General features: G+C 35.5%; 2 protein-coding genes across 5 annotated transcripts in view; one reads left to right on the top strand and one right to left on the bottom strand.

The window, feature by feature from the left end:
* The window catches only part of LOC114881071 (cartilage oligomeric matrix protein), a 41,456-nt gene extending 20,333 nt beyond the window's left edge, over window positions 1-21,123 (bottom strand). Inside the window, exons 1-6 of one of the 3 annotated variants that reach the window (XM_029197710.2) lie at window positions 20,946-21,115; window positions 18,096-18,266; window positions 13,635-13,861; window positions 7,696-8,305; window positions 7,433-7,518; window positions 1,234-1,297 (exon numbers count right to left, since the gene is read on the bottom strand). In XM_029197710.2, coding sequence (XP_029053543.2) covers window positions 1,234-1,297; window positions 7,433-7,518; window positions 7,696-8,305; window positions 13,635-13,861; window positions 18,096-18,120 — 1,012 coding nt within the window. In that variant the 5' untranslated portion in view covers window positions 18,121-18,266; window positions 20,946-21,115. Of the gene's footprint in view, window positions 1-1,233; window positions 1,298-7,432; window positions 7,519-7,695; window positions 8,306-13,634; window positions 13,862-18,095; window positions 18,267-20,816 lie in introns of all 3 variants that reach the window. The other 2 variants (XM_029197709.2, XM_029197711.2) reach the window with 2 other exon arrangements.
* LOC114881073 lies at window positions 16,897-17,952 on the top strand. Of its 2 annotated transcripts, none has more exons than XM_029197713.2 (2): window positions 16,897-17,277; window positions 17,811-17,952. In XM_029197713.2, the coding sequence occupies exons 1-2, from the start codon at window positions 17,038-17,040 to the stop codon at window positions 17,871-17,873; spliced, it is 303 nt and encodes a 100-aa protein (XP_029053546.1). In that variant the 5' UTR covers window positions 16,897-17,037; the 3' UTR covers window positions 17,874-17,952. The 2 variants fall into 2 exon arrangements, with proteins under 2 accessions (XP_029053546.1, XP_029053547.1); XM_029197714.2 differs by having other exon boundaries at window positions 17,599-17,952.
* Window positions 21,124-23,750: the final 2,627 nt, after the last annotated feature.

The following is a 23,750-nucleotide window of genomic DNA, read 5'->3' as shown; positions in this document are numbered from 1 at the left end:
TCGCTTAAATATTGTCATGAAATTTCAAAACTTTTTGCGAACTTTACAGAAAATGGTATCTATTGTTAAACAAAAATTAAAATGTATTTGCGTCTATATAAATGTACATTAAAACCTATTTTAGTACATTTTTCTAGAAATATGGATGTTGCTTTTGTATTTTAAATAAAACTATAGGATGCATTAAATCAGAGCTGCACAACTTCTTGTTCACGAGTAAATTACTTCTCCGGAGGTACCCCCGCGCCAACCGAGACGACCGCGCACGAGATGCGGCAATAGGACGCGGGAGATCTCACGAGACCTCGCGAAATACTTACTTACGTCCTCCCGCCGCAACTTGTGTGTGGCCGTCTCTGTTGGAGTGGGGGTACCTCCAGAAAAAGGATTTACTCGTGAGCAAAAAGTTGTTCAGCTCTGCTTTAAATCAAAGATGTATGTACACCTGCTGCTCATGAACAAATATTCCCCTGTGAGAAGTACCCCCATTATGAAGCTTGGATCGTCACGCTCGAGTCGCGATGCGTGAATACGGGAATGCAAAGGAACACGGAACGATGTCTTTCCATTATGGCTCCAACTATACCTTGTTTCTTTTGCGTGATCTGCTCCATAGTGATGGTACCTCTCGGAGGGGACTATTTGCTCGTGAACAGTAAGTGGACATTTTTGCTTTAAATATTTTTCATTATCTAATAATCTAGATAAAAGTATCTAATTGATAAAAATTGTACAGATTTAAATATGATTTAACGACATAAAATGTTTTGCAAATTCCGTGGCAACACCCTATATGTATAATGTAGAAAACAAGAATAATATTTTTATTATCATTTTGTTTCTCCTTCAATTAATATGCACTAATCGTAAGAGAGTAATTGTGAAATTAAGTGGCTCGTAACAACAAATGGTCTAATTTTAGACCAAGCTGTTTTTATGCTATATCATGTTACTCGTTGACGAGTTATTAATCATATCATACAAGGATTAAACAACACACTTTAAAATGTTGAAACATTAGAGGAAAAAGAACTTTTCCTCGTGGAGTAGTTACAAGTTTCTTCTTCCTTTCAAACGAGTCACAACATTGTTCAAGTTTGCAAAAAGTACACATTTATTGCAACGTAAGACCATATTTGTACATTAACGAAACAAAAAAGAAAAGAATTTAAAATGAACAACTGAGATTCTTGCCGATTAATAATTTTTTCAAGACAGCAGAACTTCACTCACCGGGGGGTACACGACAGGCTGCGCAAGTTTCGATTAATTGTCGAAGGTGTTGCGTTTCCAATCTCTAAAAAAACAGACATCATATTAGTATAAACTATCAGAAGGGATGGTAAAGAATATATGATAGGTGACAGGCAAATATATAAAAGGATATAGAGCAGATACACTCTTAGCATTAGTAAGCCCGACACAGACGCCCTCCTACGCCAGTAGTTACACGCGACACTATTAGGGGCTCGGGGTACAGCAAACTCGCGATAATTAGCCCTTTTGGGGGCTGTAGAGGCGGGCAACCCAAAAAACGGATAAATATCGCGAGTCCATAACATCTGATGTCCCTGCACTTAAATGTTCTTTAAAAAGCGTTCAAACTAGACAATAAAGCTCTGGCAGGCAGTCTTCCTCACTCTCGAGCGCTACTTCATTCTTCTCTGCCAGTTATTACTAAACGCTAAATCAGTGTGACCCTAGCCTTATTGGCTAGAGAAAACGACAGAGTATATAATGCGTGCACTTGTGTAAGTAATGCATATGAGCACTAGGGTGGCCCTTATTTTTCGACTTCCCATTTTTCTTACAAGGAAGGGTTTTTAGGTGTCCGCCTCCGATTGTTTTGATTTTTGGATATGTTTTAAAGGACCGAAAAATAAGGTATACGTATTTTTTTATTTTTGCCCGTTTTCATATTTAAGGGGTGAAACGACCCCCTAAAGTTTCGGCTACAATAGGCTATCTCGGAAACTATCATAGATAGAAGAAAACTTTCGAAGGAAAAGTTTAATGGTTTTTTATGAACATATAACAGCTGGTCATAAATTTTGTAAAAAATAATTTGTTAATAACAAAAAATTTGTTTATAACATTATTTTAAAAGTAATCACAATTTACATAATAACAAAAAAGAACATTTTGTTTCTGAATCCATTGATGTATTATATGATATGTTTGCCTTTTACATTTTTGCATATTTTAAAATTAAATATGCATCGCGCACATACGCCGGGTCGCGGTCATTCGTTGGATGACCTTTTTAACACCGTTCACTCTGACGCTTTAAATATTACTAAAATCGAAAAAGATAAACTTTTTCTAGTAAATCAGCGAAAAAAAGGACGACCTTTTTTGGAAATGCTTGGTGCTGGCAAAAATATAATGACGAAGGAAAAGCGACAAGCAGTTCGGATCCAGCAAGAAGAGTTCCGAAAAGAACGATTTGAAACCATCATGGAAGTGCAAGGTATGACATATTTTTAATAAAGTTTTTCTGTTGGTCTATGCATTCGATATCTTATTTATGTATCTGCATCATAGGAAAAACAGAACTACAGTCTTCATCAAGTAGTGGGACAGAAAATATTGAATCTCTTACAATACAATCAAGATTTTTAGAAAATTTACCAACTGTTGAATAAATTGTATACAGCTCCCAGTTGGCCAGCAGTCGCATTATCCGGTGGTTCAAACGCTACGTTACATATCAAGTGTAACACTAAAATTTAATAATTTTGTGTATATTGTTAAAAGCCGAATACACATGCTAGTATTACACGTGTAAAAAATTATATTTTTATTACAAAATAGTCACTGATACGTTCAAACTAAAGGGCCTCAAACATATCCGATGTTAACCTGAAATCTTACAAATTTTAAAACTTCAACTCGATTGCGGCACGGGTTCCTGTTATCCAATCATGCTGAAACTTTGCAATTATCATTTTTTCATCAAGTGTCAAAATTTTTAGGGGTGCGACTATGAAAAACCGAAAAAAAATTTGGAGCTCTATAACTAAGGGCCACCCTAATGAGCATGAGGTGATGCGGGCATCTGTCTCGAGTTTATTGTATGGCTTCGTCTTAGGTTACAATTAGAGTCATTTGGGAGTGGGGAGAACTGCTTCAACGCTACATACACTTTCCCACTACCGATCGCCGATCGATAAATCGCACTAGTAGAAACAATGATGCCTGTAACAAGTCCGATAGCACTCAGGCGCTATCGATCGGAACGGTCGGTATTAGATCAGGGCTGGCATCACAGATATAAAGCACATCTCCGGGTGAGTGAAAAAAAAAAAAAAAAAAAAAAAAAGAGGGAATAAAAATTTTACATGCTTTACCTTAATAATGCATTCTATCAAGCATTTTTAAAAGAGTATCATCCCTCGTGAAAATAAAAAGGATCAAAAAAACAGATATGAAGCGGGTGTGAAGCGTATTATGGCCCAATTTAAGTGGATTGACGACAGCGCTACCTATTGAGTACCAATATTGTGAAGCTTTTCGTGTCGATAATTCATATTTACTAATATTTCATAATCTACCTGAACCTGGCACGCGTCTTTGAAATATTTAATTTTTTCAAATTGTATCGTATTCCTCTTCGTTTGTACCCGTTTGTACCAGTTTCCTTTTCGTTTGTACCATAAGGGGTGAAAAGATATAAGGGGGCGAAAATACCCTAGCACCCCACTTTAACATTTTTTATTTCTCTCAACGCCATAAAAGGAAGAAACGTTTGTATCCGTTTGTACCACCTTCACTTCCGTTTGTATTCCAAGGGGTTCGTTTGTACCGATCTCTGAAACTGACTCTAAGGGGTAACTTCGTCATTTTTGGGTGTTTGCTGTGGGTGCTGTTTTCTAATTGTTTAAACATTAACGCGTATATTTGTTCTAAATATTAAGTACCTGTAAATATTTTCTAATGATTTCCTATTCAAGATTGTCGATAAGAAAAAATTAGGGGGTGTAGAGAACAATTCATTTTTTAAATTGCGTGTTTTCGAATGGCCAATTTAGGCACATAACAAATTTTAAAAAAGAGGCATTTGTTTAAATAATATCTTGAAAAACTAAAATTCTTTTATATATACATGAACTATGGATTCCCAGATAGCACAGAAACATTTCATGTAAGTATGTCCATCGAACGTCCATGCTGGACGTTTCGGACGTACGGAGAATGTCCCGTTAACATCCATATGTCCCCTATAAGTCCTGGTTATGTCCTTTAAAGATCCTAGGAAGGTGCTTGTTAAAAAGTGGAACGTCCAGGGGACGTCCTGTGCGTACATTCTCAGGATGTTTTCAGAACGTCCGAAAGTAACATTCTCTGTACGTTGTGTGAACGTTTACAAAACGTTGCAGAACGCTATATTAACGTCTTGAAAGCCATATAAGGAATGTTTTCCGATCATTTAAAATTACAAAACGTTTTCTGTACTTTTTTTTATAATCTTTATTTTTATTACATATCTATTATTTATTTTATTATTTCTACTACAAATCTTTTACAATGATCTTGTTGCGTTCCGCAGCTCTCCTTAGCCAAGACTGTATGGACACCTTCGTTTCTTTCTTATCTTTGCACACTTTTGATGTTTGTGCTGCGTCTAAACAACAGAAATTCAGTTGAATAATATATTCAATTCGAAGCAAATAAATATAAAAAATAACATATGATGGATACCGACTACATGTTTTTCATATATTTATACATAGAATTGTACGCACAACCATTTCATAAAGAAAAATAAAAAATCGGTATGCATCGTATACGAATAACATATGTGTTGTCGTCTCAAAAAAGGCATAATTACCTATTATTAAGAAAAATTAAGGAATTAAGTTAATTAAGAAAAAAGTGACACTTACCTGAGATGGCAGAAAAACTCGTCAACACACTATAAACACCAGTAAGAAATACTAATATTCACTCGTAATATGACGATCGTCAACGCTTGAAATTCACACTCAAAGTGTACGGAGACTCGCTATACGTCTTGTCGCAACAACGTTTCACGAAAAAGTGTCGATGGTGGTTCGTCATATTCCCAAGTTGGAAATTCCGCCAATCGTTTGTCAGCGCCCGAGATCTGTTTTCTGTTTAGGCCTTGTCATAAAACAGCAGGCCTCAAACTTCGGTCGTTCTCGCCGCGCGGGTGACGTACAGGTCATTCTACCCTATTTTGGACATACGTCCCATCTATGTCCGTAGGACTTTCAAGACGGACGTTCCTAGGACATACGAAACGTTCGCCCCACGGACGTCCGTAGGACTTTCAAGACGGACGTTCCTAGGACATACGAAATGTTGGCCCCACGGACGTCCGTAGGACTTTCAAGACGGACGTTCCTAGGACATACGAAATGTTGGCCCCACGGACGTCCGTAGGACTTTCAAGACGGACGTTCCTAGGACATACGAAATGTTCGCCCTACGGACGTCCGTAGGACTTTCAAGACGGACGTTCCTAGGACATACGAAATATACGTTTTGTGGACATCCCAAGGATGTTCAAAATGGACGTTGGACGTTCGGACATAATCTGGACATGAAACGGACGTCCCTGGGATGTACGGTGCTATCTGGGTTAAAATAAGGGACACGTGTCTCGGGAATTTTTGTTTTATTATATATCATTTAACAATCATTAATTATATGCACAATTTCCTTTCGTTTCTTACGAAGAGAATTATCGCATTAAACTTATTTTGCAGATGGTATGATAAAGTTTTACGATGCTTTGAATGATAAATGTTATACTTTCTCAATAGTTCTTTCATTAATCAATAGTTCCTTCATTAATTATTCGATATGTTCCATTGTGAGTGTCACTCAAAATCGTACATTAAGTATATTTGAAAATAATACACAGATTAACAGTTGCTATCTTTTGTGTAAGGTACAACCTTCAGGTTTTGCGTTGTGTTCTGTTACTCAGCACATAAGAGATCTCATTTACATATCTCGAATAGTTCTTTTCTTTTAACGAGCCACTATATGTAGAGTTTCCGATTAACGCATAGGGGATGAAATTCTATAGGTCGTATATTTGGAGTTAGTAATATTAGGTAAGCAATATTTATAGTCTTTATGTTATTAATATAAAAAATCTTCAAAAATGGTGAAGTTACCTCTTGGGGTCAGTTTCAGAAATCGGTACAAACTAATCCCTTGGGGTACAAACGAAAATGAAGATGGTACAAACGAGTACAAACGTTTCTTCTTTTTATGGCATTGAGAGAAATAAAAAATGTTAAAGTGGGGTGCTAGGGTATTTTCGCCTCCTTATATACTTTCTTCTCTTAAGGTACAAACGAAAAGGACACTGGTACTAACGGGTACAAACGAAGGGGAATACAATACAATTTGAAAAAATTGAATTTTTCAAAGTCGCGTGCCAGGTTCAGGAAGGTTATTTCATACAGGTACTGAAATATAAACAAAGTATCGAAAACCTATCAAATCAAATTTGGCTGAAATTTTGCAAGTAATTTCATTTTACATAAAAACAATATTTGCAAAAAAGATTTTTGGCGACTCGAAAAATAGGACCCAAAAATGTTGCGAGCCTCTTTCTGGTTCAAAAGAATTTAAACCTAACCTAACATATAAAATACGATATGTAATATTGTAATATTTTTAAATTATATATTTGTTATGTTCTCGAGGTGGCTCAGCCTTCCCATTCTATTTTAACTAATATCACCGATGAAAGAGTATTACTATTATTAATAGTCTCTCGTCGATGCCAATATGTATTGTAATCTTATTCTAAGCTGTGTCGGTAATGCAGAGAGTGACATTACTTTAGTAAAATGTTCTATTTTTTTCAAAATTTTGAGTCCTAACTTTCAAATCATCAAAAATCCTCTTCAGAAATATTGTTGTTATTTGTAAGGAACCTATTGTTAAAGTTTCAGCCAAATCAAAGCATGGAAGTTTTCGGTGCACAAAAATGATAAAACACTTTTCGCAAAGTTATGGGTCTTAACCTCCGCATCGCCAAAAATCCTTCTCGCAATCATTGTTTTTATGTAAAATGAAGCTATTTGCAAGCCAAATCTGATTTAATAGGTTTTCAGAAGTTTAGCCGTATAATAATATTTAAGGGCAGCTATATTTTGTTTATGTTCATAAATATCAGTCTTTTTTATGTATGTAAGTATATTTACCTTCAATAAATGTATGAAATATTAGTAAATATACATTATCGACATGAAAGATTTCCCATAGTTAACTATCGGAATAGTTAACAACGCGATAGTTAAATAGCCATTTTCAAATAAAACAGCTCAAATTTTTTTCATTCCTCATGATTGTTTAAATAATATTCTTCGTACAAACATACAGCAGCGTACAGAGCTCGATTTTGCAATTGCGAAGCAACAGTTCTATAACTACGATTATTACTCACATTCAATTCTATTTCTCTCCAGACCTTCTTAGTAGCTTCGATCAGCTCGTTTAGTGTTTTGACTATCTGGTTGTCCGTCAAACAGGCTACGAAATCAGAATTATAAGTTATTTTACATTCATCGTGTAAAAGTTTTTATCAAATATTCGGTTGGCAACTAAATATTTTGAAGCATTCAAAACTGTTGCTTATTAAATTTCAGTAAATGATTGTGAAGGATGCGAATTTAATTGTCAACCTAATACAACCTTCGTTTGACTCACTTCTTTCATCCAGACTTTGAATCCCAATATCTCCTCTTCTTGGAATTCTAATATAGTTCACGTTAGATTGATTCAACAGGTCTGATTCGTCCGAATGATTAAATTCTCCAGATTTAGCACGGAACGATCCATCAAGGAATTCAGATTGATGCAAACGTTCAAAGTTACCCGAGAAGTCACCCGTCAAATGTTTATTACGATCATCTTTAACAACGTATTGATCGTGTCGATTCAATTGACCCCGTCGAGTGGATTGATGATTGTGATTCAATCCATGAGGTTGTTTCAAACTCTCTAATTTCTTTAACTCTTCGAAATCAAATTGGCTGTCGTTTTCGAACATATCTGACTCGGTACTGAACCGATGTGTATGTCCTTTTGATGAAAAATGATGATTGAAACCTGGTCTGTCAAGGTTGAAGGAATATTCGTCGAAATCGTTTGGTTCTTTGTGATTAGATTTTAAATTTGATTTGTAGGATCGTTTAGATTTCATGAAATCGGATAGAGTATCCATATCGGCCAAATTGTTGGGGCAATTTTCTTGCTTGAGAGTGTCGATGGTGGATAAAAGTGGATATACCTTCACTTGGCTCCTTCTTTCTCTGAGCTGAAATAATAATAATTCATCAACTAGATGTCGGTTAAAACTTTGCATTAAGATTCATACTTAGGCCACATACAGTGATGAAAAGAAAATTTAGATATCTGAAATTTTTTATATTTGATTCAATATTGAATTTACGGCTATTTACTTGTAAATATGTGTTACGTTACGTCTCGCGTGAGAAGCGACGACGTAACGTAAAATTCTTGATAAATTAAGGATCTTAGATATTGGATTATCACTGCCACCAGTGATGGTGTATAGGAAAAATTCAATGTATTGTACGAAAGTTTTTAATTAATATCTCGGAAACTAATAGGAAGCCGAAGATACCACTTTATATTTGGGGTCCCCTCCCTCCACCTCTCTGCCCTTAAAAATTTCATCTTGATCGTCGACCGGTCGTATTCGGAACTACAGCCCAAACTTTTACCAAGTGTAATGAAATCTTATATGATTGAATTATTGCTTATTTTCAAATATTAATAACTATATAAATATATATGATGAAAAGGTAAAACCTATTGGAAAGTGTGGCATATGCCTACCTGAAAACCTTCCACAATGCAAGAATTTACACAACTTTCCTAAAACATATAAAAATCGCTAAAAAATGAATGACGTTTCAGACAATGATTAAGACTAATACACATGGCATAAAATTTCCTTACTTTCAATGAAATACACTGCTTTATGAGTGCACAAATGAAAAAATGAACATTGGTACATTGTCCCTCATACATTCAACTTTATTAAGCAGTAAAAATTTCACATATTGCGTGAAATTTTTGAAATCGACTTTTGTCCGACTTTTTGGGCCAAATACCTCACTGTGCGCCGCGACAAGATCGATGAAACTCCGTGTACATGTTACCGTTAAAGTGCGGAAATCAGTTATTCTGCAGATTACCTAGTTAATCTGCAGATTATGTACTAGGCACTCGTTAAAGTGAAAATAAGATCTTTGTTGGAACAACACCAATGTTTCTAAACGCTTAAATTAATATAATGTTAATTACTTATTTTTCGATATCTAAAGAATCCAGTTAATACAATCACACAATCAACAAATTAGTTGATAGAATCAATGGTAAATCTATAGAATTACGGCTTCTGTGAAAACATCCCCCACGAGTTGAACTACATATTAAATTCGCTTTGCTGACCGGGGGGTTGCGCCCCCCAAACCCTCCGTGTATACTACACTAACTAATACTGATACCCATTTTTAATATAAGGAAATAATAAACACAATATACAAAGTAACATATTTATTTAAATAAAACGATTATATTAAATTATATTATATCAAAAATGGGTATCGGTATTAGTTAGTGTAGTTTTTAGGGGGGGGGGGTCTGGGGACGCACCCCCCCATGAGGCGGGACAAATTGAATACTTTAAATATTAATAACTTTTTTGCTATGCACTAGCAGCCAACGCAAATTATGGGAAATAAAAACAAGCGGCGACGACAAAACACTAACGAAACCAAACTAAAAGTGGCGGGATAGAGGAGAAGAAGTGAGGGAAGGAAATGAGAGAAACAAACTTTCGCACTTTAACGATACAGAAACCGTTAAGGATGATTCACGCTACACCGTGCCGGGTCCGAGCCGTATCTCGGACGGGACACGGTCAAAGATCTTCATATACGTTTTATATGAATCTGTTTATGTTATGCCGGCAGTACACGCTCGCCGAGGCGACCCGAGACCAGGCGAGCACGAGAATGTACTTGATGGTCTCGCCTCGCCTCGTGCCATCTCGCCTCGTGCTCGGAGCGCTCGGCCTAGACGCGAGCTTTCAGGACGAGTCAAAGGAAGCGAAGCCGACACTAGGTGTACACGGGTAGCCCTCGCGAGAGTGTACACGATGCTCTCGGATCTCGGGTCTCGGGACTCTCGTCTCGGGAGATCTCGCGTTCGAATCGCCTCGGCAAGCGTGTACTGCCGGCATTACACCGAGTCGAGCCCGAGCTTCGGCCGTATGTCGGCCGTGCCCCGGCATCGAAACGTCCGTGTATATTGTTTCGCCGTCGCCGCTCCGTTCCCGGTTCGGTTCGGTAGAGGCACGGTGTAACATGAACGTACTTGCGAACGGGTCTTTTGCGGCGTAACGATGGAAACTCGTGAAAATAACGATCTCGGTCCGTTTCGGGCACGGTGTAGCGTCGGTGTAGCATGCATAGTATGCCCGGACGATGCCCGGCGACAACGGCTCGGTTCCGGCACGGTCCGCCTCGGGCACGGTGTAGCGGGAATCATCCTTTAATGTGCATATTACCTAGGTAAAGTGCGGAAAGCTCTTGATTCCGCACATTAACGGAGCAAATCAGTTAATCCGCAGATTAACTAGGTAATGTGCACATTAACGGCTTTCACACTTTATCGGTAACATACATACTGAAAAAGAAATCGGTGATGTAGAAACAAGTGAAATTTGTAGACTTACTTCGGTTTTATTCTGTTGTTTGTTTCACAATATAAATTAAAAGTCGTGAAATGCTGTGATTTCAAACATGTTTAACTATTTGCAGTTCATAACGCTAATGATATCAATAAAATCTTCAGCATGTATATAATTTACATAAATCTACAAAAAGTACTTATTGTTTCAATTTTCATTACAGGCTGCAATAAAAAAATTGTTGTTAAAAGCAACTTTAAATATCGTCTTCATGATTCCATGTCCTTATTCATACTTAATTATTGTAGATGTACGTGCGGCGCGCGCGCGTGTGCTCGGAACGTTACCAGGTGTAAGTGTAATGTGTATGCTATATATGCATTGTCGAATCACATCCGATTGATGTAAGGAAAATGATGAAAGAAATTTTGAAAAAATTCCTATTCGTAACGTAACATAGAAAATAGAAAAGTAAGAATAAAAGTAAATTTGTGAGTACAAATTTTGGTGAGAATTTAAAAAAGAGAATTTAATGAATGTTAATGAAAGTTAATGAAATTTAATGTTGAGGAGGTGAAGCAGAATAGCTGTAGTTGTAAGTCATGATTGTGGGAGATATTTGGAAGTCTAAAAATCCAGTACACTACACCTAAGCAACAATCAACTTCTTACAATTGATTCACATTTTAGATAAGAATCATTCATGAATACAGGGTCTATCATTTATCTCGGAACCCGTGCGCGCGTGAACTCATAAATGTGGCAACAGCGCAGCGTTTGGCATAATCAGCGATACATACTCTGGTCCGAGATTCGATTCGGGATACGAGTATGTTTTTCTCTCTGCCGATTGCGCCCGAGTTTTGCCGAGCCGAGCCGAGCCGAGCCGAGCCGACTCAAAGTTCCACTGCTCGTTGTGCATACTCGTATCCCGAATCGAATCTCGAATCAGAGTTCGGTCGATTACCAACTTAACTTTAGGGATTTTTACATCGCTCCCCACAGCTCTCTACATGACATTATACTTTCAGTAATGGTTTGCAGAGGGCGCATCTATCGAATTTTAGCGCTGTTGCCACATTCATGAGTTCGCGCGCGCACGAGTTTCGAGATAAATGGTAGATCCTGTACTAGCTAAGTAAAGCCATTGACGTGTTGTCCGTATCTCAAAAGAAGACGCTCGAGGCAATACATCTCTACACTACGTCGTGATCAGTTTCCTCGTGTCACACGAGTCAAATTAGTAGATGTGATCACTTCGACCAATAATATGCTACGGCTAAAAATACGAATGAACTGATGTGGAACACGATCAACAACCAGTCTGTGGTACGGGTAATAACTACTATGTGCTGTGCATTTATGAGAAGGCACATGGCTGGAATGTTGGTCTTATTGGCTGAGTTCTATAAAACCCACCTCTCTCTAATACAATTGCGGAAAATAATCATTTTCATTTCAAAATAAATAGTCATTTTTCGAAACTGTCACATCTACAAATACATCGATACACGTCTATTGAAAATCAATCGATTAGCTGGGCGGTGCGATCGAAGTTTCCCCCTTGTCCCGGAATGATCCCACGTGCCATCTCCAGTTCACGATTTTAAGGTTTTAAATTTCAAAAATTTTAAAACTTCAAAATTCTTAAATTCTAAAACGCAAGATATTAAACATTTGACATTGTTAATAAAGCTGACGGACCTGACCCATCTCAGAAAAACAGTTTCAGAGTGAGATCACTCTTGTGATGTCGATTTACTACTTTTTTTTCATACATTTCAATGACAACAACAGTGAAGTGAACCATGAATAATCAATAAAGATGAATTCAAAGCAATTCAAAATCAATTCAATGCTTAAACGTGTTACATGAGTTAACAGCTGTGTATAATAAAGCGGTCAGCCTTGGTCTGGCTAGCTATATTTGGCATGGATACTAGGCATCATCCTACGAACATTAACGTCACCAGTCCTCTCTAACAACCGTGAAACTGTCAAGATTAAAGAAAAATAAGAAATAATGCTTATATGATGATTCTACCTTATTGTATAATAAACACGGACGAAATTCTTTTGAATAAAGGACAATACTTCTCATTTTATTTTTGAATCAAAGTTCATATGCTCAAAAGGTTTAAGTATATCAAATTTTGTGAAAACTGATTAACATTTAATTATTGTCCTAGAAGATTGATAATAACCATATGTTTAAATTCCTTGTGGATAAGTATATTATTTAATATTTTCCAGCCTCAATTTCAAAGGCTGTTTCCAAGGGCCTTACCAAAGGAAATATTTTGCCGAGTTATTTATCATATTATAACTGCATAAAAATTAATGTATGTCAACTAATTAAATAAAATAATTATGATTATATAACTTTTGACCGTAGTTTTGGATCAGTTTCAAATTATTATTCTGAAATTTCTTAACAAAGAGCTCGAATTGACCACAATAAAATTATTGCATAATAATAGAACTATAGTCTACTAAATATACCAAATCAAATAAAATAAAATAAAATGAAAAGAAAAACAGGAAAAGTTATTTTTAATGTAATAAATTTTATAATTTTTTCTTTATATTTAAGATAAGATACCTATTATTAAACGGAGGACATATCCAGAAACTTTTCTTGATAGAGAATTATGTTTCTTTCTTTGCACAATTGGAAAATTGTATATAATTTAGTTACTAATCTTTTTATACAAGAGTAACCTAAATCAAGTTCGTATTAATTGTTATGATACTGTAAACAAAATCAAATAATTGTAACACACTGACCACTTCACTGCGGACTATAGTCATCTATAGTAGCAGAAAGGTTAATTATTTGACTGATCAAATAATAGAAATAATTGATTGTTTTAAATACTGTCAAATATTTCTCAATATGAAAAGTAGAGTTATTCAAACTCACCGCTTCTACAAGTAGATTTCCCTCATTATCTGCTAGCATGTTGAAGGTTCTCTTTAATGGTATAACACCTTGATAAACGCAATCAATGTAGATGTCCATTCGTGCATCGGGTGGATTTTGATGCACTATGAAGATTATATCCTTCATTGGTAAATGAACATTTGAAAGATCCAGGTTTATGTGCTCGGCAGTTCGGTGACCATCTTCATCGATGTTCTCGAGGATTACTAAAAAATGTCTTTCTCTTAATTACAAAACATCGAGTATTAAGCTTATAATTAAAATAACGGTGAAGTGGCCTAGGGGGAGCTTGGCTATCAGGAGTTCGGGAAAATCCCCGGTGGGCCGGTAGGGATTTTGGGCTTAATTAATTAAAATTGGAGCCCGTATTCTACAAGAGGGCCCGTGATATTACTAAATTCCTGATCAAAATTTCAAAAGTCCTAATCCGCCTCTGATAATGTCCAATTAACCTTTGAACGGTACAATTTTAACATATTTAGTCAGAAAGGAAAATCAAGCTCTTTCCCTGCATTCTGGACGAAAACCGAGTGTGATTGAGTTATAAAAACCTAGAATCCTTTGGGTCCTTCATTTTCCGTATAGCTATTGAACTGTTATCCTTGCCTACGATTTCACGTCTGACAGGCTTAACGGCAGGTCAGTACTTTTACTGACAAGGGAATGGTCAAAAGTGGATGGTAGAGTTGCTCGTCCAGACTATGTTTATTCGAAAGAGCACGAAACGAGAAGTTTATGGTGTAATTTTTGGGTGTCATTGGCAACGGGTTCAAAAGTTATGGGACTTTGAAATTTTCATATTTTTAAGTGATTAGAAAACATGAGAAATCGAAACATGAAGTGAAAATTAAGTGTAAAAGTGACAAAGGTATGAATTTGAAATGATTAGATGATGTTTACTAACAATTAAGATGAGTTTCAGGAAAAATTGCATGTGTGATGCCATTTGCACTTGTGTGATCATTTGCACTTAAAAATATGAAAATTAGAAAGGCATATTATGATGTCACCAGGACATTGGATTCAACCAGTCTAATATCTTATAATGTCACCCGGGCTGAACGTTTTAAATAACAAATTCAAATTTTAGGCAACCTTAATTTTTATATCAATACAAAATCATTCTAACGACACCGATTTTATAAAATTTTAAGCAACCAACAAAGATTAATTTTATAAGTTTGACCAGTCGCTTAAATAGTTCAAACGATTCCTTCAGATATTATTATTTTCAGTACACAAAAATCTTTCCTTTAAAAATTTTACGACCTAATTTTAAACATGCACGCCATTTTATACACTTCGACAAATTATCATTTTTCCGAATATTTATTTAGTTTATTTGTCCACAATAAGGGGAAAGTATAGCGTTCTTACAAAAATAATAATAACGGAACTACATATTTCACTGTTGCAAGAGTTATACAATACAAAGGAGCATCTAAAACAGGTCACGTGATTAAGTTCAGTTATTCTTGTCGATAGCGAAAAATTCTTGTTAGATCGCGAGAAAAACATAATCTGATAGCGATGGTGTTTTATATGTGGAGCCGCAAACGAAATTTAAAGGTCAACTTCTTGTTTTTTCTTTTTCTATTTAAGAATAATATCTCTCTTTTACAAAGATTGATTCTTCAAAGCATTTTTCTTAAAATGAAATTTTATTAAAATAAATTTATAAAACAAAATTTTAAAAAAATATTTTACGTAATGTTGATTTTTTAACGTTGTATCTTAATACTTTCTTATGCAAAATATTTTGAGAAATCAAATTACAAGAAAGAAATATGTAATTCCATTTAAAACAGAGATCACCTTACAGTCTTCAAAGATCTTGCATCTATAAAAAGGTTATTACTACTACTTCACAACCCCTTGATACCTTATAATTGTTGTAAACAAACTCTTTCATATCTCTACAAATAACAGAGATATTTAGGTATTCTGTTTTTCGAAACGCATTCTGTATATTTATTATTGTACCTGGACTACTAACAATCAGTTTCAATCTTATTTCTTATACAGAATAAGATATTTAAGACAGGCCATTGTCTTAATCCTTTCTTGCCCAAGACAAGAAGAAATAAAAATAATTAAAATTAAAAAACTGAATGGATAATGTATAAAAGTATTCATGTTGGAAAAATTAGAGATAGCACTTCAAAATCCCCTTACACACTTCTAGTTATTAAATCTGTGACAATATAATCTAACGAGATTCGCTCTAGAGCTAACCCTTTTTCAGCCGGTCAGACCGGAAATTGAAAGAAAACATCTTTCGTTGAGATTTTGATCCACTAAATACAATGCCGCAAGAATTTTTTCGATAACTCTTACCGTTTGGTCTGTACAAAAGTGACAGAAAGTCTAAATACTATAGCCCCCTTCTCAAGATTTTCAATCTTAGATACAAGTTGGCTAATAAAACTACAATAACTATATAATAAATGTGAAATTTATTTGTTGATAAAAACTCGAGTTAATTTGACTATTTTTCCAAGATGCAATGGACCCTAAGCGTCGGGTCCAAGGCAAGTGCCCCGCCGCGGCGCGCCGTTTGCCTTTACTTTGCAATGTTAGAAGAAAAATGCTACTAAAGATTAGTAGTGTTATAATATCAACACGTTACTATGAGACCGGAAGTACTGTTAGGCACTATTTCTTTCTGGAGGAGGGTCAGATCCTCCACTTTTGCTAATAAGAAGTATGAACCCTTGGACAGCGGACCATGAAGAGAGACTAATTTTAATTTAACTTTGCATTTCATATTATATTCATTTTATAAATTTGACACTGTTTCTTTAAAAATTGTTCTTTTAATATGTATATGAAACCTTTGGTTTAAAAATTATACATTTAACGATTAACGACCCACCCACGGTTGGGTTAACGGTTAAGAGTCTAATACTGCTTAATTTTTGTCATTTATAATTCCACGTAATAAGAATATTATCTTATTTTTAGCTCGATTACACATTGCATTTTGGTCCAAATATTTATTTCTATTAAAATAAGATTTTACGAGGAGGCTTATTCCACATTTTGGGTTGCGCGTTCAATACAGCAAAGTACGTGGGTGAATCAAATATAACCGGGAATTTTCATATTGCGTCTTGTAGAATTAAGTGTGCTGCGTATGATGTTGAGTGATTGTGGATGGAGGTGTCTGGAGTAGGAAAAAGCGTTGGTTGCATTCGCACTTCCGCTTTGTTAGTAAACAACATCGTGACTGAGCAGGAGGTACACCCGTCGGTTGCGCAGCACATAATCAACAAGTTTCTGACTCGGAAGGGTGAAAAACCAGCTGAAATTTTTAAGTCGCATCGTTACCTGCGATGAAACATGGGTGCACCATTACACGCCTAAGTCAAAACATGCGAGCATGGAGTGGAGAAGAAGTGGCGAGGCGGCTCCGGTCAAAGCCAAAACTCGGCTGTCGCCTGGGAAAATTTTTGCAACTGTTTTGTGGGACTTCCGAGGCGTATTGTTAATTAATTTTCTTCATGAAAGCCGTACGATTAATGCTGCCTACTATTGCCAACTTCTTGCTGAGCCAAAACTTGCATCTCGACGGAAAAGACGGGATATGCCCATACGAGAAGTTCTTCTTCCATACAACAATGTACGACCGCATACAGGGTCTACTATTTATCTTGGATCCCGTGCGCGCGTGAACTCATGGATGTGGCAACAGCGCAACGTTTGGCATGATTGGCGATACTCTGGTCCGAGATTCGATTCGGGATACAAGTATGTTTGTCTTTCTGCCGATTGCGCTCGAGTTTTGTCGAGCCGAGTCGAGTCGACTCGAAATTCCACTGCTCGTCGTGCATACTCGTATCCCGAATCGAATCTCGGACCAGAGTTCAGTCGATTACCAACTTAACTCTAAGGATTCTTACATCGCTTCCCACAGCTTCTCTATATGACATTATACTTTCAGCAATGGTTTGCAGAGGGCGCATCTATCGAATTTTAACACTGTTGCCACATTCATGAGTTCGCGCGCGCACGGGTTCCGAGATAAATGGTAAACCCTGTACAGATACATTGACTTCACAAAAATGGAAGAAAATGCATCGAACGGGATTGGACCACCCTCCTTATAGTCCAGATTTAAGCCCGTATGATTATCACATGTTTGGACCATTAAAGGCGGAGTTGAGAGGACGTCAATTCATCGACGATGATGGCGTGGAGGCGTTCGTGTGCAACTAGCTTACGACAAACCCAACGCCTTTTTTCGATGACGGAATCAAAAAGTTGCCTATCCGTTGGGAAAAATGTGTAAATAAAGCAGGAGATTATGTAGAAAAATAAGATGTATTCAATTTCTGCTTTGGTATTAAAATAAATTTAAAAAAAATAATTCCCGGTTAGATTTGATCCACCCTGGTATCTAAATTGACGACTATGTTCTTTTTAAATGAAATTTCTTACCTCGCTTCGATCGTCTGTTGAGCATCAACACTATTTTTGTTCTGAATTTTCCATATTTTACAGCAAGAAGGGTCTCCACCGCTGCTTCTAATGGTTTTTTCTTTGATTTGATGTTCGAAATAGCAATCACGAAGTCGTTGTCCCATGTTTCTCGAAGACTTGATGTTAACTCTGTAAGGAATTAATTGAAAAAGTTAAGTACATATTTTACAGTAAAGCTTCGAATGTTTCGACTCTCCCAAAATTAAAAAAGAAAATCTTTTACGTGTATAAAAATTTATAAGCTTTACCGTTCTAAAACTGTATTTTGTACAACATATTTTTCAAATTATGTTTTATCAATGTATAATTGGTTGACAATATCCAAATATAGCCAACCTATATATTTCCGTTGTCATCTCTCTATAGTTGCGAAATTTCGAGAACCACAATAGATAAAGACAAACGAACAACTGATATGAAATCAGGATCAGCCAGAGACACTGATAGGAACTTTTGAGACCGTAGCACTTCCGGTTTTGAAACCAGAAGCTGCACTTTTACCGGAAATGATCTGATTGATTTATGCCCAACATATAAAAAACGTAGACTTTAATGACAAACCAATATAGCGAATCAGATCTGAGATATCCCTTACGGTTTTTGAGAAAACCGGTCATTTCTATACTTAAAAAAATGTCGGATAATAAAATCTTTTAACCATCTTATCCTTCTATACCCTTTAATGTTTCAATTTTTGTAACAGATTCTTTAAATTTAAGAACCAATAAGAAAAAAGCCATCATAACATTTATTATAATATTTATAATACTTTTCTTAATATCTCCTATATACTTTGCAAGATACAAGGTAAATTGTTTTAAATTTGGCAAAACAACAGGAAGTCATTAATATGATATCGCCATTATTACTAACAACGAACGATCCCGAACCCGGAAATTCAAAAAATTACGAAACTTTATGGAAATGTAGGGGATTTTCTCCTGATTAAAGCGCAGTTTTCGTTTATTGCCCGTTTTCAGTCTGAGGGGCATACAACATGCAACATTCTATAGAAACATAATTATATTAATACTATTACTATGTTGGAAAATGAATCTTTTAATTTTTTTGATATTCTCCTATAAAATGATTTATCTGCACAACCATATTTAATCGTTATTTCTCTGCAGTGTGTATGCAATTTATCCAAAAATTTATTAAACTTCTCTATTTCTTTTGTACAGGAGCATCAGCTTTCAATTAAATAAACAACAGCACATAATAATAGTAATAATAGGATTTTTTAACAGACATGAAGAGCATCTTCTCAGCTAACTGTCTCGATTGTTTAAAGTAATTAAGGTATTAAAATGCTAAAGTATTAAATTATTGATTTAACAAACTACTGAAGTGCCAAAGTACAAAAGTGATAAACTAATATAGTACTAAATTATTAAACAACTAAAGTACTAAAGTATTACATACTTTGTGCTGGAAAAACTAAAAATACTAAATTTATATGTTTACTTCCACAATTGGCAATAATGAAAATAGTTGTTTCAAGTTAAACGACCGCAGAAAGGATTTGTCGTTCCAAGCATGCCATTACCGGATTTCTTGTCAACTTGTATGGGGACTGGTTTGCCATACCATAAACACGTTATGGGAACGTGCTGCAGGTACAATACCACTATACCTATAGTTTACTTCAATCGTTAACGATATTTGTTACAAAATAAATAAACAGTTAAAAAAAGGAACTAATTAGTGTTTAAAGTTATAATATTACAATATAGCTTCTACAAGTTATCTTTCAAAGTAATTATATTTAAAAAATTGGTGAATATCGCGTTACTTTATTAAATAAAATTTTTAATCATAAAAATGTATTATTGGTAGGAAATAAACAATAATAAAGAAAATCGTGGCTTATAATTTTATATAATTTTTTTTTCTTGAGATTGTGGTACAATAATTATATAATTAACGATATGTGCTATGAGAATAAATTTTTCAATAAATTCGTTGGTTTTTCTGTGGAAAGAGAATACTTTTATCACAGAAAGTTCTTCAGATTTAATAACTGAAGTAATTGTAATTTAAATCTTCAAATTTCAAAATTGAATGTAGATTTTAATAATTGAACAGCTATTCAACAAAACTGATTCGTTTACGTAAGAAAATAAAAAAGTTGAATGTTGTTTTTTTTAAATCTTGAGACTGATGATTTTAAAACGTGAGCCTATTTGAAACCTTAAATTAAAAAGTTCAGAACCAATACAATTGTGAGATAAAAATTAACTCTTCATTTCATGATTCTTTTCTAATTTTGAAAAGAAATAAAGGTTTAAACAATTAAATACATATTTTATTTTAAATATTTATTTCATATAAAAATAGGTTAGATTGAAAATTGTTATATGAAACAAAATTTATGATTACAAAACACAGAAGCACAAGAATTTCAGATATATTACTTTATGTGATAAATTTACAACATAACGTAAGGATGGATTAAAATTAAAAATATCCAAACTCAAGATTGTTAAATCTTTCGATTTATTAACATGTCAAATTAAAGAACCATTTTTAATAAATTTTCCAAACCACATGAAATTTTCGAGTTCTCAACTTTCAGTTCAATTTTTACCAAATTTGTCAATATAATTATTTCATTGTTTTTAAACAAAAATTAATAATGTATTGACTTAATATTATTAAGTATGTTCTGTAACCTACCTGTATCAGGTGTGACGCTGCAACCGACACAAACCACAAAGAGGATCACGACAATGAACGTCATGAAAACGCGCATTTCGGATTACTATTTTTTTAACTTTTTATCGTATTTTGTAATTAATTTCGTACCTTGCGAAAGCGATTTGCCTATTCGAATTCTTTCTCGCGTTTACGCTTCTTGAAATGAATGCTGAGCCAATCTCGAAGAAATAAATAGTTCGCGGGACGTTGGCGTTCGTCGACTGAGACGAAGAAAAGCCTACAGACGACTTTATAACTCACCCACGAGAATTTCCGAGTACAGAGTCGTTGTCCGTGGCACATAGAACGAAAGGAATTGATGGATCTGAACTAATATCGACTTCGGTGCTTATTTATTTCATCATGCATGCGACAAATACTCGTTTAACGATCTTATTTTGTTTTAAGAATATTAAAGAGAATTTCTTCGAGGAAGAATTTGTTGAAATTTAAAAAAAAAGAAAAAAGAATTAGACTTATTTTTTGAGGATGCCAATTTGCAATAAAGTGACCCTGATGGAAACAGAAACCGTGTAATGCCCAATAACTAGCCAGAAACCAGCCACTTTAAATAACCAGTTTTTGCATTTCATTCGAACGTTTCTTTTAATAGTCTTGCATCATTAAATTTTAATATACTGTAGAAATATGTTACGTTTCAAACAGAAATTTTTATAACATTTTCCTCTTCTTTTATTTACTGATCGCATGTGATTTCGATATTGTATATAGTACATCCTGAAATGCCCTTTATCAAACGTAGAAACGGTCTTTGATATGTGTAAGATAGTCTATCTTTTGGAGACACGATTCAGAATACGCATAACAAATTTCATTCTTCGAATTATCGTGGTTCCACGCCACGAAATCACGTACTGTCCACCGATGACAAGATGACCCGCGGGACAGCACAGGGGCAAGGGGGGACCCTCGTTCGCTCCGCCCTGGCGCGCCAGTTCCCCACAGTTTGACGCTTTCGTAACGCCAACGTTTGGGTTTTTGACGACGCACGTTACATAGGCGTAGGATTTCTGTGTTTACGAGGGTCGGGTTTTTTGACCTACCGTTAATCATTTCGTACTTCATTTAATATATTTAATATATCATTTCGTACTTAAAAAAAAAACCTCAAGTGGTTTAGTTTGATTTCGAAAAAATTATTCTGTTTTAAAGCATATGCCACTACCTTTCGGATCCACTGTATGTCTACGCCAATGCTCGCCTCGCACTATCTCACTCAATTTCGATACGTCTCATCGACTTTCTTCGTCACACGGTCTGAATTAGTGTGCGTGATCGTTTTAGCCAATAGCTCGCTAGAATTGAAAATGCGTGTGAAATGAGGTGTCTCCCTTCCATTCTGACCAATCAGATTTGCGGCCTTCTCATGGAACATCTTGTCATCGGTGCACAGTACAATGTGTAGACACATACAGGCTGTTTGACAACAGGTGAAATAAATTTTAGGAGATGGTTCTGGATGTCAAAATAAGACGAAAATCACGAATAACAAAATAGTGTTCACGGCTTCGTTTCTTAATTATTAACGTTAAAAGATTCGAGTGAAAAGTGCCTACGATTGGCAATCCGCACAGCATCGACGATTGAATGTCGTGGCAGAAGGGGCGTGTACAATCACAGCCAACAGTCATTGAATATTAGAAGCTTATCATTTGCTATTCTGTTCCTTTTTGTTATAGCATGATATAACATGGTAAATATTTAGAATAAGGGAGCCACCTCCGATTTCGATCACCTTGAAATATGTTGTCAAGGTCGTCATTCTGAACAACTTTTTCCTATACATATAATAGTCGGACTCTTTTAGTTTTCGAGATATTTGAAAGAATAACGCGCTTTACTACCAATATTTCCAAGAGTGAATAAATTGCAACTAGGATCCCCTCTATTGTTTTGGGGAGCTTTGCCCCCCAAACACTCCCGCCCCCACGAAGACAATAATCCCAAACCCCTTTGGGACGAACTTAAGTACTTCGAAAACACATGTGGGGATTAATGAACGGATAGTATACAGGGTGAGGAAAAAGTCCGGAACCGGTGAAATATCTCGAAAACAAGACATTTTAGGAAAAAATATTTAATACACAAATTGTAGGGTGTCAATAGATGCATCAAACGGTGGTACGTATTTGACCTTGAGCGTAAGTATGGAGGAGCTATCCAGGTCAAGTTAAAAATTTTAAATGGAAACACCCACTTTTTATTTAATATTCTTGTAGCTGACATCGAGAGCTTTTCAAAACACTTCCACGAGCTTCTTTCGGTTGAGTACTTTTCAAGATATGAGTCGATAAAATTCAAGTACTGTCGGCCATAGTAGTACAGTCTAATGCTAAATGTCAAGTTCACTGATAACTTTGGACATTGAGTCAACGACTTTAGTAAGAAACATAAATAAGATATATGTATATATACACACAAGGCACTCTATTGAACGCAAAATGCTTGTCGAAAATTTATATAGCCTTAAGATAACTATTTTCTCAAATATCTCTAAAACTAAAAGAGTTGTTCAGAATAACGCCCTTGACAACATATTTCAAGGTGATCCAAATCGGAGGTGGCTCCCTTATTCTAAATATTTACCATTCATCCTAACCAGGGGTCGGAAACTCCCACCAATTTTTTTGGCTTTACGGTTTTAGTTCCCCGATGACAAACGATACGTAGATAGCGCTACTACGACGACAATCAGCGCCGCCTACGAACGCTACAACTGCGCAAATTGGCGTCGTTTGGCGTGGTTTGACGTGGTTTGGCGTCATAGCGTCCATTTTGGTGGTGTCCAATGGTGTATTTATTATAATATAATTTTTAACAAAAAAAAAATCCGACTTCGAAATGCACTAAAATGTATAAAATAATTTCTATTTCATTTATATCTGTATTCCA

Source organism: Osmia bicornis, chromosome 5, assembly GCF_907164935.1.
Source record: "Osmia bicornis bicornis chromosome 5, iOsmBic2.1, whole genome shotgun sequence".
Classification (NCBI taxonomy): domain Eukaryota; kingdom Metazoa; phylum Arthropoda; class Insecta; order Hymenoptera; family Megachilidae; genus Osmia; species Osmia bicornis.
Note: the sequence above shows the minus strand (reverse complement) of the source record. Positions and strands in the feature narration are given on the sequence as shown.